This window comes from Emys orbicularis, chromosome 5 (genome assembly GCF_028017835.1).
Source record: "Emys orbicularis isolate rEmyOrb1 chromosome 5, rEmyOrb1.hap1, whole genome shotgun sequence".
Classification (NCBI taxonomy): Eukaryota; Metazoa; Chordata; order Testudines; family Emydidae; genus Emys; species Emys orbicularis.
This window is the reverse complement of record NC_088687.1, coordinates 84,756,859-84,774,083: the sequence shown is the minus strand read 5'-3', so window position 1 is coordinate 84,774,083 and position 17,225 is coordinate 84,756,859. Positions and strand designations below refer to the sequence as shown.

At 44.1% G+C, this 17,225-nt stretch overlaps 1 protein-coding gene across 2 annotated transcripts in view; it reads right to left on the bottom strand.

Moving 5' to 3' along the window:
- The window catches only part of LOC135879323 (cytochrome P450 4V2-like), a 33,316-nt gene that overhangs the window by 14,307 nt on the left and 1,784 nt on the right, over window positions 1-17,225 (bottom strand). Inside the window, exons 2-3 of one of the 2 annotated variants that reach the window (XM_065405269.1) lie at window positions 10,457-10,569; window positions 6,225-6,310 (exon numbers count right to left, since the gene is read on the bottom strand). In XM_065405269.1, the coding sequence (XP_065261341.1) occupies window positions 6,225-6,310; window positions 10,457-10,569 (199 nt within the window). The remainder of the gene's footprint in view (window positions 1-6,224; window positions 6,311-10,456; window positions 10,570-17,225) is intronic. The other variant, XM_065405270.1, reaches the window with a different exon arrangement.

Here is a 17,225-nt window from a genome sequence, read left to right as displayed (position 1 = left end):
CATACCCAACTAACTCCCCTCCCCCCCCCCCCCCCAATTCTCTGGGATGATCACTTCACCCCTCCCCCCACTGCGTGGCTAACAGCGGGGAATATTTCTGTTCAGCAGAGCAGGAACGGGCACCTCTGAATGTCCCCCCTTAATAAAATTGCCCCATTTCATCCAGGTGACCGTGAATGATATCACTCTCCTGAGGATAACAAAGAGCGATAAGGAATGGATGTTGTCTGCATGCCAGCAAACACCGGGACCATACGCTGCCATGCTTTGTTATGCAATGATTCCAGACTACGTGCTATTGGCCTGGTGTGGTAAAGTGTCCTACCATGGCGGACGAGATAAGGCAGCCCTCCCCAGAAACCTTTTGCAAAGGCTTTGGGAGTACATGAAGGAGAGTTTTCTGGAGATGTCCCTGGAGGATTTCCGCTCCATCCCCATACACGTTAACAGACTTTTCCAGTAGCTGTACTGGCCGCGATTGCCAGGGCAAATTAATCATTAATCATTAAACACGCTTGCTTTTAACACATGTGTAATATTTACGAAGGTACACTCACCAGAGGTCCCCTGTGCGCCCTCAGAGTCTGGGAGCACGCCTTAGGTGAGTTCGGGGGTTATTGGTTCCAGGTCCAGGGTGATAAACATATCCTGGCTGTTGGGGAAACCGGTTTCTCCGCTTCCTTGCTGCTGTGAGCTATCTACATTATCTCCATCCTCATCTTCCTCGTACCCCGAACCCGCTTCCCTGTGTGTTTCTCCAGTGAGGGAGTCATAGCACACGGTTGGGGTAGTGGTGGCTGCACCCCCTAGAATGGCATGCAGCTCCGCGTAGAAGCGGCATGTTTGCGGCTCTGCCCCGGACCTTCCGTTTGCTTCTCTGGCTTTGTGGTAGGCTTGCCTTAGCTCCTTAATTTTCACGCGGCACTGCTGTGCGTCCCTGTTATGGCCTCTGTCCTTCATGGCCTTGGAGACCTTTTCTAATATTTTGCCATTTCGTTTACTGCTACGGAGTTCAGCTAGCACTGATTCGTCTCCCCATATGGTGAGCAGATCCCATACCTCCCGTTCTGTCCATGCTGGAGCTCTTTTGCGATCCTGGGACTCCATCACGGTTACCTGTGCTGATGAGCTCTGCATGGTCACCTGTGCTCTCCACGCTGAGCAAACAGGAAATGAAATTCAAACGTTCGCGGGGCTTTTCCTGTCTACCTGGTCAGTGCATCTGAGTTGAGAGTGCTGTCCAGAGCGGTCACAATGAAGCACTGTGGGATAGCTCCCGGAGGCCAATAACGTCGAATTCCGTCCACACTACCCCAATTCCAACCGACCCGCTAAGGCCGATTTTATCGCTAATCCCCTTGTCGAGGTGGAGTAAAGAAACCGGTTTAAAGGGCCCTTTAAGTCGAAAGAAAGGGCTTCGTCGTGTGAACGTGTCCAGGCTTAATTCAATTTAACGCTGCTAAAGTCGACCTAAACTCATAGTGTAGACCAGGCCTCAGATTGTTTCAGCAGGGAACACAGCATCTTCCTGTTTTGAGCAGGGGAGCTCACAACCACACCCCCACTCCCCATGCCCGAAATCTCTTATTTTTTAAATGTCCCCGAACTGACCCTCCTTTGTCTGTAGAGTGAAAGTCAGGAATGCAGCATTGCTGAGATCCAGCCACAGTGTTAGTTCATTCTGAGTTTCTAAACAGCAAAAAATTATGTGGGAAATAATCACCAAAATATTTACAAAAGATCAGAAATGGCAGATACCTATATTAGACTTGTGCTTCCAGAATAGCATAAGTAGGTACTATTGCATTGGGGGAGGAGTAAAGTGGGGCCTAGCCAGGGCCACCCCTCCCTCATGAATGGCATCCCCAGAACTGTACAGGGGAGATATCCACAGTGGACATTAGGTGCCTTCCCACCCCAGGCACATGTCCTCTGTGGATAAAAACAGCAGAGAGGAGCCAGCCAAAGGCCAAAGCCAGCAGAGCAGCAGTAGAAGCAGCTGAAGCAGGCACCCATGAACGCTGATAATATTTTCCACAGCTTTGACTGGACTTTCTTTGCCTTGTGCTGACTGGGGGAAGGGACTGGAGCAAACAGCCAAAGTCTCTATACCTCAGCTTCCCTCCACATCTGACCTGCCCCATATACGTTCCTCCCTTCCCTCTTCTCACTGCTCTATCCCTCTCATCACTCTCCTTTCCTGCCCTTTCTGTTGTGTGAATCTCCTCCTAGCCCCCTTCAGAAAAAATCATAGCACTACTATGACATTTGTGCTTCCACATTATTCACTTCGCTTGTGGGTCATATCCCTTTCCCTCACCCTGTGTCTATCTTGTCTACTTATACTGTAAGCTCTTCAGGGAAGGGAGTATCTATTGCTGTGAATGTGTATGATGCCTAGCAAAAAGGGGCCCTGATATTGGTTAGTCCCTTGGCATTACCCTAATAATCATGATTCATAATAATAGGAGACTATCCCTTCAGCAGAGGTGATAAGTGCATATAATTGATAAAGCTGGTGTGTTTATGTATTTGATATAGCACATAAATCCAAGCTGACTGTGAGTCAGATTCTGTCTGTAAACTTGCTTTTCATTACACCCCAGCAGCCGCACTTAAGTTCTAAGAACAATAAAGTTCTAAAAGCATAAATGAAGGCAGAATTTAATAATTCTGAATCAGATAACTGGCAAGGTGCTCAGGGTGTGCTTCCCAAGGGGGAGTTAGGTGCTGAATTCAGATACCTTGTGCAGAATTTAGGTCTTCTCCAAGGGTAAGTCCTAGCACCAATCCTATTCAACTTATTCATAAATGATCTGGAGAAAGGGGTTTAACAAATCTTAGAAAACAGGGGAAATACCAAAGGATTGGAGCATTGCCAACGTAGTTCTAGTATTCAGAAAGGGAAAAAGGGATGACCCATGGGTCTATACACTGGATAGCCTGATGCTGATCCCAGATAAAATGATGGAATGGTTAATTTGGGACTCTTATTAAAAAAAGAATTAGAGGCTACAAATATAATTAATGGCAGTCAACATGGTTTCATCAAATTAACCTGCTGTCTTTTTTTTTTTTTTTTTTTTAAGAGCACAGTTCTGGTTAACAAAGGCAACTATGTTAATATAGTATACTTGGATTTCTCCAAGGCATCTGACTTAATGCCACGTGACATTCTGATTAAAAAGATCACATTATATGGTATTAACAGGGCATACTTTAAATAGATTAAAAACTGACTCACTGACATCTCAAAATGTAGTTGCTAATGGGGATATATTAGTGAGTGAGACCATTTCTAGCTGAGACCCCTGAGATTGGTTCTGGGTCAACAGCTATTCAATATTTTTATCAGTGATGTAGATGATAATATCAAATCTTTGCTGGTAAAGTTTGCAGATGACACAAACATTGGTGGGGTCATCGATAATCAGGCAGACAGGTTACTGTTACAGAGTAATCTGAATCATCTGATTAAATGGTCACAATCCAACTAAATGTGTTTTAAGAGAGCCAAATGAAAGATAATACTTCTGGGAACAAGGAATGCAGACTATACCTACAGGAGGGTCACCTGGAGAGCAGTGACTCTGAGAAGGACTTTTCAGTCATCATAGAAAATCACCTCCAGATGAGCTCTTGGTGCAATGCTGTGGTAACAAGGACTAGTATGATCCTTGGATGTCAAGAAGGGGGAATAGCAAGTAGAAGTAAGGAAGTGATCTTGCCTCTGTACACAGCATGGGTAAGATCAGTACTACAATACCGTGACCAGTTCTGGTGAACATTTGGAGCAGGGGCTGTCTTTTTATTTTATGTTTGCACAGCACTTAGCACAATGGGGTTCTGGTCCATGACTGGGGCTCCTGGGCACTATGATAATACAAGTGGAGGAAAAGGACAGTTTGAAGGAGGGCCACAAAAATAAACCAGAGGCTGGAAAAGAAGACTTACAATGTGAAGCTTTATGAGCTCAATTTGTTCAGCTTATCAAAGAGAAGGATGAGAGGTGACTTGATCACTGTGCACAGGTACTTACACATGGAAAAGATATCTGATAGAGGGGAGCCTTTTCAGCCTTGCTGACAAAGGCAGAACACAATCCAATAGCTGGAAGTTAGACAAATTCAACCTTGAAATAAGATGCCATTTCCTAGCAGTGAGGGTAATTAGACTTTGGAACAATTTACCAACATAGGTGGTAGACTCACCGTTGCCTGGAGTCTTTAAAATGAGATTATATAGCTCTCTAAAAAATATGTTTTAATCTACCTTCAGGCTGGATGGTCATTGTGGGCTCTTTTGGCTCAGAATCTGTGAATTTATGAATCCCACCCTTCGTCCCTTTTTTTCATGGACGATGGGGAGAACAGGTGTGTCTGCATTGCCCTCAGCATGCTCATTTACACTTGCAGCTCTGTATTAAGACAATGATTATAATCAAATCTCATTTTCAGGGTTTCACCAGTCACCTGTAAACATCAGGGAGGAATTTTTTCCCCAATGCACAATTGGCCAGATTTCTTGTGAGGTATGGTGGGGGGTTCACCTTTCTCTGAAACATCAAGGATTGGCCACTACTGGAGACAGCACACCAGACAGGGTGGACCACTGCTCTGAGTGGTACAGAAAATCCTCTCTTTCAGACAATGGCTGGTGTGTCTTGCACACAGGCTCAGGGTCAAATTGATCACCAGATTTGGGGTCAGGAAAGAATCACCAAGTCAGATGGGAAGGGTACTTGGGCATTTTTGCCATCCTCAAGAGCACAGTGTGTGGATCACCAACCAAGATCATTTGTGCGTAGCTTACCTAATCAATTCCCTGCCATTGCAAGGGCCTTGGGTATTGGTCAGTCTTTCTTGTTCTCTGCCTCTGGCACACAACAGTCTCCTCAGGACTGAAATACTTTAGTTTAACCCAAGTGTGACAGATGGCAATTTCCCACAATATACTTGGGAGACCTTATTGAATTAAGTTTACATATCTTTAGGGTCCATTGCATTAAATGAATGGTTGTGGGCTTGGATGATCAAATGACTATATTGAACAAAGTGGCAGACAAAAATGGATTTTTGGGATAATACCAGTGAAATGGATTTCCTGGGAAATATCTAGGGGGAAGTGAAAGCAAATTTCACACCCACCCCCACCCCACTTATGGTTATGCAACTGCACCCTAAGGACAGGACAACCATCAGCTGATTCCCTAATCCCGGAATCCCAAGATCAAAGGACCAAGCTGTGTAAAGGAAAGATGAACCTATGCATGGGTGTGCTTGTTCTGAGCAAAAGCTGTAATGAACTTGTAACTACAGAAAAACCCTTTGGTGGGATTGGAAGGACTGACTCATACCAAAGCCCCTGCTGGAGTAGGGCGTGGTGGCTGTCATCTTTGGTAAACTTTTCAGCATGTGTGTAGGTTCTTTTATTCTTTTTAATGTTTTCCCTGTAATCCTTTCACCTTAAAAATAAATGTGCCTGCTTAGAAAGAGCTGTGTGGGAACTTATAACTGTGTGCAATTAAACTGTCTATAGCCTTTGGAGAAAAAGCAAAATACAGACACTGGCCTGTTCAGACAGTCTGGCTTGCTGGGAATATCACAGTATAGGCAGGGAAATGTGCAGCCTAGAAAAACCCCATCAGGAAGGAGAGAGACACGAAAAGGTGATGGGAGAGGAGTTGGGAGCCTCGAGTGGGTGCCCTTGCACATGGCTCGCCTTGAAGTTCATGAAGCTGAGTCTGAGGACAGCTGAGGGCTACATCAATAAGACTAAATGTGTCATTTGTGTGGGGAGAATATTTGATATTGCTGGATTATAATTGACTGATATTCTTTTGCTGAAGAATTAAAAGTTGTTTCTATCAATTATGAAAACTCGAGCTCGGTGCATCCGAGTGAGGTCTTGCTACATCGTTTGCTCTAAAGTCTCATTTACAGTCCTCACAGCGCACAATCTTTTCAAGAACTGATCCTTTCTAGACTCCAGATGGTGGCAGGAGGACCCCATTTTATGGCCCTGCCGGCAATACGGGCCTAAAGCTGCTTTTGGGGCATCTGTACTTTAGATTCTAATATTCAGACCATAATTATGCTTTTATTCTGCTTATTAGCAAATAAAATATAACACATTCTAATCTAGGCAGTAAATATATATAATATCTTAGAATTAAACTTTGCATAACTTTAAAGGTACATGACTCTATTTATATATTATGATACCTTGTTAGAAGTCCTGTGCCAAGCCATGGATGTAGAAATTTGTACGGAAAAGATTTTTCTATGTGCTTTGAACTGTTTAGAACAACCTACCAGCAGGAGAAAAGACAGAGGGGAAATATCTCTTTAAAAGAAGAAGTTGGTAACACTGTATACTCATTCTATTTTTTAGGAGGAGGGTATTTGCAAAATATATTCAAAGCTATGACTGCTCTCCTATAAACTTGAACACCCATTTACAATCAGAGATAGCTTTGCATTGCTCAGTCAACTTTACAAACCCTGGAGGTACAGGAGAGATCATTAACAAGGAAATATTTATCACAATAAAAATACATCAATTTGATACTACACTCTAAGAGCAGGAAAATGTTCCAATGGATTGTAATAGTCAATAGTATAAATGTGACATTCCTTTTTAATATATTGCAATATCTCCCAGGCCAAAGTAAGCTGGATATTTGGACTGACAACCTGAACTGCAACAGAGGTTCTGTCTCTCTCATGTAACTGGTAAAAGTACATCTGCCTAACAGTAATATTAAACATGAGACACAGAATATAATTATTTATGTAATACAGCTACAATCTTTGCCCAACTAGAGTAGAAGTCTTTCTTGGGGAATGACACCATCTTGTGAAGAATCTAAGCTTTCATTTTTAAAGTTAAGTTTCTAGCCCTTCGGGTTGTGAAGATAACTTGATTTCTGGTTGGATGGTTTACACCAAGGCAGCGACATCTTCCCAGACAAGGGAGGTCAGTCTCTGAAGCGGAGCTGAGAGTGATAACCACAATTTGTGAAGAAGAGTCTTTTCAGAGGCAAAAAATAGTTGTTTTCTTGGGAAAGGGCGGGGGTCATTTTGCCAGCCTCCTGGATTTTTAGTTGGGCTAGTAGATTTTTATAGGAATTCTGCAGCTTTAAGCTGTTGCAAGTGAGAGCAAAATCAGGCCTTAGTCACTCCTTTTGGGTCCATTTCCTCAGCAGTCTTTCTTTTTGAGCAGGTTATAAAGGCTATCTGTTTACCATGCTTTTTACTGAGGGTCTGAACGGGGAGGGTCTCAGGGCTCCATCCTCCTCTATGTGGGACACAACTCATGTAAGGTATTTGAAACTCCATGGATTTCAACTCATGGAGTTTCCTGTGAGACCTCACCATCTCGCAAAAGGCATTAGGGTACTGCTTTCTTAACCTATGGATCATTCAAATCTAGTCAGTTGTTGGCAACCTACAAGAGACAAGTGACACCTGTTTGGAAGCCTCTCCAGTTCTTGCTGGCATCTGAAAAACCTGGTCACTGTGGGTGTGTCTACACTGCAGCTGGGAGCGTGCCTCCCAGCCTGAGTAGGGCACACACTAGCTCTACTCTGGGTTGCCAACCCTCCACGATTGTCCTGGAGCCTGCAGGAATTAAAGATTAATCTTTAATTAAAGATTATGTCATGTGAAACCTCCAGGAATATGTCCAACCAAAATCGACAACCCTATACATGCTAAAAATAGCAGTGGGGATGTTAAGGCCCAGGTGGCAGCATGAGCTTGCAGCCAGAGTACAAGCCTGCCCGACCCCCTGGGTCTGAGCTTGGGTGGCTAGCAGTGTCCACGCTGCTATTTTTAGCAAACTAGCTCAAGCAGAGCTAACACGTGTCTCTCTACCCAGCTGGGAGGCTCTCTAAAGGTGCTGTGTTTCCAGGGGCTCCCCCAAACCTGGATACATTTTGAATCCTGCATAAAGGGTTGATCTCAACAGGGAGAAAATAAAGCACAAGTTAATACAAACTCAGGGTGTTTCCCAAACCAGTATAGGAGAAGGAGAGTCCACGGAAGCCCAGCAGCTCATTCGACTGCCCCTCTTAACTCCACAGAACTGATATATCCCCAGAGGCGTTTCCATGAGGGGTCAGGAGGAATGGGGGAGCATACTGAAGAGGCAGATTTACTCCAGTCCATGGCATAGGGTAGAAGGGGTTCCTAGGGGTGACACTGGGTCAACCTGAATTTCTTGGGCATATATTTAAAGACTAAATTACATACACACCTAGAGGCTGATGGTAGTGGGCAGATTTTATACACTGAAATACATAAACAAGTGTCCTGATAATCAGTGGCAGAAGAGATACCTGAACAACAGAGTTGCCTTAAGGCTACTCTAAATAATGCATCCTCCTTTATAAAATAATGCCTATGGTTTTAATTAAAACACTTTTTTCAGTTTTAATCTGATTGATGCAAGTTATATCATTTCCATCAGTCCTCAAGTCCTGTTGAGAGATTTCTTTGTATGCACTTTATTTAATAAATACAATAAAATGTATCTCACCCGTATATCACTTGCTAATAAAAAAACAACTGTACCTCGAAGATAATAGCACAACACTGATGTTTTAAACTAGTGGATCATTAACACAGTATCTGTATTCAGAACCTGTTATGTTGATAATGCGAAGTGAAGTTCAAGGTTTTCCACAGTCCAAAACCTGGATAAACATTTCCTCTCACTTAGTCCAGAATCACAGAAAATAACAGAACACCACTAGCTGTCACCTTCAGCCCCCAACTAAAACCTCTCCAGTGCATCATCAGAGATCTACAACCTATCCTGAAAGATGATCCTTTACTCTCACAGATCTTGGGAGACAGACCTGTCCTCGCTTACAGACAACCCCCCAACCTAAAGCAAATACTCACCAGCAACCACACATCACTGAACAAAAACACTGACCCAGGAACCTATCCTTGTAACAAAGCCCGATGCCAACTCTGTCCACATATCTATTCAAGTGACATCATCACAGGGCCTAATCTCATCAGCCGTACCATCAGGGGCTCGTTCACCTGCATATCTACCAATGTGATATATGCCATCATGTGCCAGCAATGCCCCTCTGCCATGTACATTGGCCAAACCGGACAGTCTCTACGCAAAAGAATTAATGGACACAAATCTGACATCAGGAATCATAATACTCAAAAACCAGTGGGAGAACACTTTAACCTGTCTGGCCATTCAATGACAGACCTGCGGGTGGCTATTTTACAACAGAAAAACTTCAAAAACAGACTCCAACAAGAGACTGCTGAGCTGGAATTGATATGCAAACTAGACACAATCAACTCAGGATTGAATAAGGACTGGGAATGGCTGAGCCATTACAAACATTGAATCTATCTCCCCTTGTAAGTATTCTCACACTTCTTATCAAACTGTCTGTACTGAGCTATCTTGATTATCACTTCAAAAGTTTTTTTCTCTTACTTAATTGGCCTCTCAGAGTTGGTAAGACAACTCCCACCTGTTCATGCTCTCTGTATGTGTGTATATATATCTCCTCAATATATGTTTCACTCTATATGCATCCGAAGAAGTGGGCTGTAGCCCACGAAAGCTTATGCTCTAATAAATTTGTTAGTCTCTAAGGTGCCACAAGTACTCCTGTTCTTTTTGCGATACAGACTAACACGGCTGCTACTCTGAAACCTAGAAATATTTTTAATCAATGTAAAGACAGAAGAAGAAATTTTGCATTTATCTCCAAGCGAACTACAAACCATTCAGGGCTAGACTGTGTCATCCCTTTAGCTCATGCAACATACCACTGGGAGGAGCATCTGGCATGCAGTCCCTGTGCTCCCCTGAGTGCCTAGAGTTAAAAGCACCTGCACAAAAGTAGGAAGGGAGGGAGGGAAAGCAGGCAGGGAGAAGAAGAGACCAGCATGAAGCCTAAGCTCTAGACCAGTGGTTCTCAAAGCCGGTCCGCCGCTTGTTCAGGAAAAGCCCCTGGCAGGCCGGGACAGTTTGTTTATCTGCCGCGTCTGCAGGTTCGGCCAATTGCGGCTCCCACTGGCTGCAGTTCGCTGCTCCAGGCCAATGGGAGCTGCAGGAAGTGGCAACCAGCACATCCCTCGGCCCGTGCCGCTTCTCGCAGCCCCCATTGGCCTGGAGCGGCGAACCGCGGCCAGTGGGAGCCGCGATCGGCCGGACCTGCGGACACGGCAGGTAAACAAACTGGCCAAGGGCTTTCCCTGAACAAGCGGCGGACCGGCTTTGAGAACCACTGCTCTAGACGTAACAAGAAGTTTGGTGACTGGCATCTGTCCTTCATGACCAGCCATTTTCAATGTTTACTGTAAACTCTGGAGATGAAACAACACAAAATTTCAAATTAGGGAATAACTGTCATAAATTGTATGACTTGTACAAACAAATCTATTAAACATGAGATAGGAACACTCACCTCCACAGTATCTGGATGATATAAAATCACAAAAGGCAATGGTCCTATCCAAAGTTTTAGCAGGGGTAGATTCCTGTATTCTTCTAAGTTGTTTACTATTTGTTTAAAGAAATCTGTGGGGGGAAAAATCAATTTGAATGGGCCAAAACCAGAATGTCTGTAATCATGTAATTGATCATGAGTTCACTGTAGTGTTAGTTTTGCTACTGTGACAAACCACGTATGTTTTGCACTTATTTATTATTTTGATTATAGTAGCACTTAGGGGTCCCAGTCGAGATTGCGATAAGCACTGTACAGACACAGGAACCTTGCAACCTAAATAGAAAGGACAAATGAAAGAGAGTATAAAAGAAATATTTTATCCCCTTTTTACAGATGGGGATCTGACACAAAGAGATTATGTGACTTGCCCAAGGTCTAATAGGAAGTCTATGGCAAAGCTAGAAATTAAATACATTTCTCCGGATTCCCAGCTCAGTGCATTAGCACAAGCCCATCCTCACACTGATTAATTTTTCTGAACAACATGATAGATGGAATATAAATCCTTGGGGGGTAAGGATCATCTATTAAATACAAGAGAACCTCTACTGATTGACTTTAAAGACCTTAACTGAGTCCCTCTAAAATGGCACCAAGAGCATCTGAGATAAAAGGGGAAATGAGATTGTGCAGATTAATAAATCATTCCACAATAATGCTAGAGTCCACATTCGAGAGAAATTTCTACACAAAAGACCAGAGGGTCACCACCTATTATTAACATTGCCTGACACTTTCCACTATACGGCCTCATTTTTAGTTGCTTATAACTTTGCCAAACTTTAACAGTTTGGGTTGCAATTTTCCATGCCAGGTGCTCACCACAAGCCAAATTTCAGCCAAAACCATTCAGTTGTTTTCAAGAACACGGCTAAGTAAAAATATGTTGTTGTTTTGCTCATGTTAAAAAAATTCTTGAGATCTTTACTTTTAAATGCCTTAACACCTCCATGCAAGGGAGTGGACTGTGTGTCAGGAATGTACCTTGTGCCATCTCACTAAAAATCCACCCAAATTTGATCATATTTAGCCTTTGAAAAATCACATTTTGTATTTGTTCAGTAAAGACTTGCTGGATCTTAACAGCTAAAAATCTCTGAAGATTCCTTCTTCACTGAACAAGCTTGAGTCTCTCACAGCTCGTGTGTGTGACCGGACCAACCACAGTGTATGCGCCATCCCTACAGAGCAACTGAGCCTCCTCCCCCCACCCTCACAGCTCCTACATGTGACAGGACTGCACATGTGCCTTCCCCACAGAGCAACTGGCTATGCTGCATCCCCTCCCTGCCCTCACATGTGACCACACTATGCATGTGCCATCCTCACAGTGACTGAGCTGCCTCCATCCCCTCAACAGCTCCTGCATGGGACTGGACTGCACATGCCCTCTCCAGCCACGGGTTAGGAGGCTAAGAAGAACTTTACCCATAATGGCTGCTTCAGCCCAGGGTGCAACTGGGCACCATAACTCAGAGCAGGGAGCCTCTCTCTTCTGTGCTCTCCATGACCCTACTGCTGGTACTCAGGCAGCATAGAGGAGGAAGCTGCAGACGGGACAAAAGTCAGACCGGTGGGGGGGGGGGGGGGGGGGAAGGAAAGGAGTAGATTGGGACAAGAGATCTCATGAAACTGGGACTGTGGGGGGAGAGAAACTCTGACTAGGTTTGGACAGGGAAGACTGGGCTGACTGGGCAAGGAGACTGGGAGCTAGAGAAGGAAGGCCATGTTGGGATTTGTTGGGTGGGGAGGCTAAGACTGGTTAGGTGGGGAGACAGGGACTAATTGGGCAAGGAGACAAGGAATCATTGAGAGAAATGGGAAGATAGGGGACTAGGATACAGTTAGCTGGAGGATTGGGTGGAGGGAGGGAAACTGGGACTGTCTGGCCACAAGACCGATACAAGGAACCAGGGGGAAATGGGAGCAGGTGAGAGAAGAGACAGATCTGACAAGGAACTGGGGTGGGTGGAAAGAAATGAGACTGGCTGAGAAAAGAGACTGAGACGAGGAGCTAGGGAGGGAAGGGAGGGACACTGAGACTGGATGAAGAATCCTGAGAGGGAGACTGGGACCGATAGACAGTACAAGAGGGAGGGAAAAGGCAAATCAGATGAGGAGCCAAATGGGAAAACTGAGAGTTGCTGGGCAAAGAGATGACAACTGGATGTGGGGATGGGGAGAGACTTGGAAACATGGGGATATTTGAATTCAGGCAGCGAGACCGGTGGGGAAGACAAAGACTGGCTGGGTAAGACTGGGACGGAGACAAAAAGCCTGATATGAGGTGACTGGGTAGGCAAGGAGGCCAGGGCTGGAACAGGAACCCAGGAGTGAGGAAGATATAGGACTAGAACAGAGATAGGAACAGGTTGGAGGGGACAGGGACGAAAGGGATCAAAGCTTGGGGAAAACAGGCAGAAGAGTTTGTGGAGAACATGACCCTCCAGAGTCTGGAATAAAAGCCAAGATTCCTTAATCTCATCATTCCTTTGCTGCCAACAAATATCTGTGAAACTAACTAGAAAAGTCTGTGTCTCATCCCTCTCTAGTGCTGGCCCACAAAGAGATGATATTGTACTATTGCTATCAGATAATCCATTAGTTTAAGTGGCAGAGGTCTGTGTGGTGGATTTAATGGTCTCAACCTTGCTGATGAACCATGTGGGTGTCAATACAATGCCATATGATGGAATTTCTGTTTTTTCAGCTTGCTTTTTTAAAAATTCAGAAAATTACACACACACAAACTATGTTTAAAAACATTGTTCAGGTTACAAAATAATCACTCAAAAGTTAGGAAATGCCAGAGTTAAGGTTCCCTGTGCATCCTTAAGAATATATATTATGACACAGTCTTTAACTACCTGATCACATATTTTTTCCATGGGCTCCGTGCCTGATTCAGTGCATGGGATGGACCTGCTCTGAGGATTAATCAGGGCCACGTAAGTGAAGGAATCTGCTGTCTATAGGATCCGTGCTTCATTTGTTATAGAAGTTGGAAGGCGCATAGTTAGGGCCATACCAAATTCACAGTCCACTTTGGTCAATTTCACGCTGAGTATTTTTAAAATAATTAATTTCATTATTTCAGTTATTTAAATCTGAAATTTCACAGTGTTGTAATTGTAGGGGTCCTGACCCAAAAAGGAGTTGGCGGCGGCGGGGGGGTGTCACCAGTTTATTGTAGGGAGGTTTGCAATACTGCTACCCTTACTTCTGCCCTGCTGCTGGTGGGGCACTGCCTTCGAAGCTGGGCATCTGGCCAACAGCTGCTGCTCTCTGGCCGCCCAGCTCTGAAGGCAGTGCAGAAGTAATGGTGGCAATACCGCGACCCCCCACCTCCCTAAAATAACCTTGCGACCCTCCTGCAAGTCCCTTTTGGATCAGGACCCCCAATTTGAGAAACACTGGTCCCCCCTGTGAAATCTGTACACTATAGGCTAAAAGCACACAAAAGACGAGAGTTTGTGGGGGGAGACCAGATTTCACAGTCTGTGACGCGTTTTTCATGGCCGTGAATTTGGTAGGGCCCTATGCATAGTGAATGAGGGCAGGGAGTTGCAGGAAGAGAAAGGAGGATCTGGTGGTTAAGATAGTGGAATTCTGCGCTGGAGAACTGGCTTCTATCCCTGCCTCTGCCACAGAGTGTGATGCTTTGCAGGTCACTTAACCCAAATTTTCCACAGGTAGTCACTAATTGTGTGTTCCTCATTTTCTGGGTGCCCAAGTGAGGCCTGCTCAGGAGAAGTGCTGAGGGCTCATAATTGCAGCTGAAGTCAGCGGGAGCTGTGCTTGAATATATAAAGGGTGATACATTGTTAAGTACTATAAAAAAATCACGTCTTCAGCATCTCAGATTGGACACCTAAAATTAGTGGATTTTTTTTACCTTAATCTCTCTGTGCCTCACTTCCCCATAATAATACCCCCTCACCTCACAGTGGTGATACAAAAATTAATTAATTAATGTTTGGGAAGCAGATGAATACTACTGTGATCAGTATCATAGAAGAGCCCCTTCATATCACAGTTTGAGTAGCATGCAGTAAATACGGCCTATGGCAACATACTGAACTGTGTGGTTAAAATAAAACATTGAATAGCTGCTCATTAATTGAGCACTGTCCATCCTACAGCAGAATGAGCCTGGGATCCTATGGAAAATATAGTATGTGATCATGTAACTAAAGTCTATATCATAATCCATACACACAAAGGAGCTCTTTTAAGTTTGTATAGCCAACCTTAATGCTGGCATTTTCTAACTTTTGAGAGCTTGACTTGGAAACCTTCATAATGTTCTTTTAAAAGAAATGTGTGTGTGCGATAGATATAAATGTAGCAAATGCTGTCTTAGGCCCTGAACTTGCAAGGAATTCCACACAGGCAGCCCCCTGCACTTGTACAGAGCAAATGGCAGGATTGTGGCCCTCGTGTATGGTTTTTTAACCCACTTATGTCATAGAACAAAGTCAGAAATGACATGTAAAATGACAGTTCAGCCAACTAGATCTTCATCAGAATGTATGATGCAAAATAAACATATTTAAACAACCCAGAGCCTTGAAAATTTCCCTGGCACTGGCAAGACATTCCTACAGAAGCATTATTTATGCTTACCCTGATCAAAACAAAATTCTGCTTTTAAAGACACTCATTGGCTTTCCAAATAAAATACTATAACATTTCCAAAACTGAGACCTGTCTGCTCTGTAACTGGTTTCCAGGCCCGCCCTGGGCCAGGAATTCAAACAGGAAGACCTGGAATCTTCCCTAAGTGAGAGCTATTGGTTTCCGTAGAATCTATGCTTTCTGCTCCTTGTGGTTGTGGAGATAACCTTCCAAACATGACCCAAGTATGATTTGATGCAGCATTGCCTGGTCTTTCTAAATCAACAGAGAGACTGTGCCAGTTAGGCTTTTGGAAGGGGGACAGCTGCTACCATTAGGAGCAGGGTTCTGTGTGTATGAGTATGTAGGAGGGCTGCACTTCCCACCTACTGGAACAGAGGCTTGAGTGCGGTCTTACCTCCTGAAGCAAAAGTCCATGGGAGCATTCAACCACCCAAGTAGAAGGCTCTTTGTGTGTAGGTGGGGACATCAACAACACCCCATCGCCCCTTAGAGACAGCTCTGTGGAGAAGAGTGTCTCTTGCCACAGCAACAGAGGATTCAGGGAGGAGGATGCCAAGTCCACCAACCACAACCTACCCCAAGCAGAGGTTCATCTAAAGGGGCCCAACACGGGGCTCTGTGCTGGAATGTCTGCTCATGGTTTTAATTGGCTCTCACAGGAGTTTGATTAAAGGATAAAGGGCCCCTGGGTCTTTGAGGCCTCTTGAGGGGCTGCTGCTTCAAAGCTCCACCCCCAGACAACCTGTGCTGGCCTAGTGGCTAATAGAAGCTGCTCTTTGTGAGTTGTTGTGTACCAACTGGGACCCAGAGTCTCTAGATGGGTTCCCTGCCCAAGTGTAAAGGTCCAGGCCATTGTAGTTTCTCATGGTAGCTGTGCTGCGGCAAAGAGCTCTGGGGCAGCTTGGAACTTTAAAGCTCCACATCTAGAAGGCCTGTGCTGGCAGCTGTTGGGGCCATGGAGTGGGAGGTGCTGAGAGGAGCCAATGTGCCGGCTGCATTTGCCTTAGCTCCAGCAGGTAGGGAAGGGTCCAAGAGGTTACATAACAGTTATTTATAATGTGCTATAAATGGACTTTGTGTTGTTTCTCTAGGAAGAGAGTTGTGGCAGATGTATGTTAATTACACATAAAATAATTACATAAGATACTAAGTCCAGGAGTTATTTAGTTCTATAAAATGTGGACTTCATATTTTGCAGATAGAAGAACACAACGTGAAATACAGCTCACAGTTTATAACATTATTTATTAATATCTCTTTAGAACCATATTAGTTTTGGAAACTAAGTTATTCTATCCCTCTTATTTCTATATCATCTAAAGAAAGCAGAGAGCCATTCAGAGTCTGTCTAGGAGATCGGCTTGCAGCTCATGGTCCAGTATATGCAACTGTTGGCAATACAGCCAAATGGAAAATTCTCTCTTACCTATAGTACATCTACTATAGTTCTGTTTTGCCACAGAAGCATTTTGCAGATGCAAGACTATATCTTAATCTATACTTTAATGAAAATTCTACAAGTGTGAGAAGGTCAGGACTGAGCCTGTATATTTAGCAAAAAGCTAACAATAAACCAGATCAGCTACCTTTTGGGATATCCAGACACCAGATAAAATTCACCAGGTTAGATGTTCAGTTGGTGTAAATCAGCAGCGCTCCATTGAATACACTGGATTTACACCAGCTGCAGATCTGGCGTACTGTTTTCCCAAATGACATCAACAAGAAAAAACTTCACCAGCAGGAGCATTAAACCCACAAAATTTTGCAACACACCTAGAATACTTTGAACAGTTATTAATAAGCTGATGTTAACAGAACAATATATTAATAATGTCATAATGTAAACAACAATTTGACAAGACTAAAATACAACCTTGATTTGCTTTTCTAGGATTACACAGGATAAAGGGATGACTGGGCATATTAATAATTATTATTATTATTTGTATTACCATAGCACCCAGGTGCCCTAATCATGGACCTAGACCCCACTGTGCTAGGCGCTGTACACAAACAGAGCTAAAAGGCAGTCCCTGCCCCTCAGAGCCTACAATCTGAAGCCAAGGGATGAGGTCTTGTG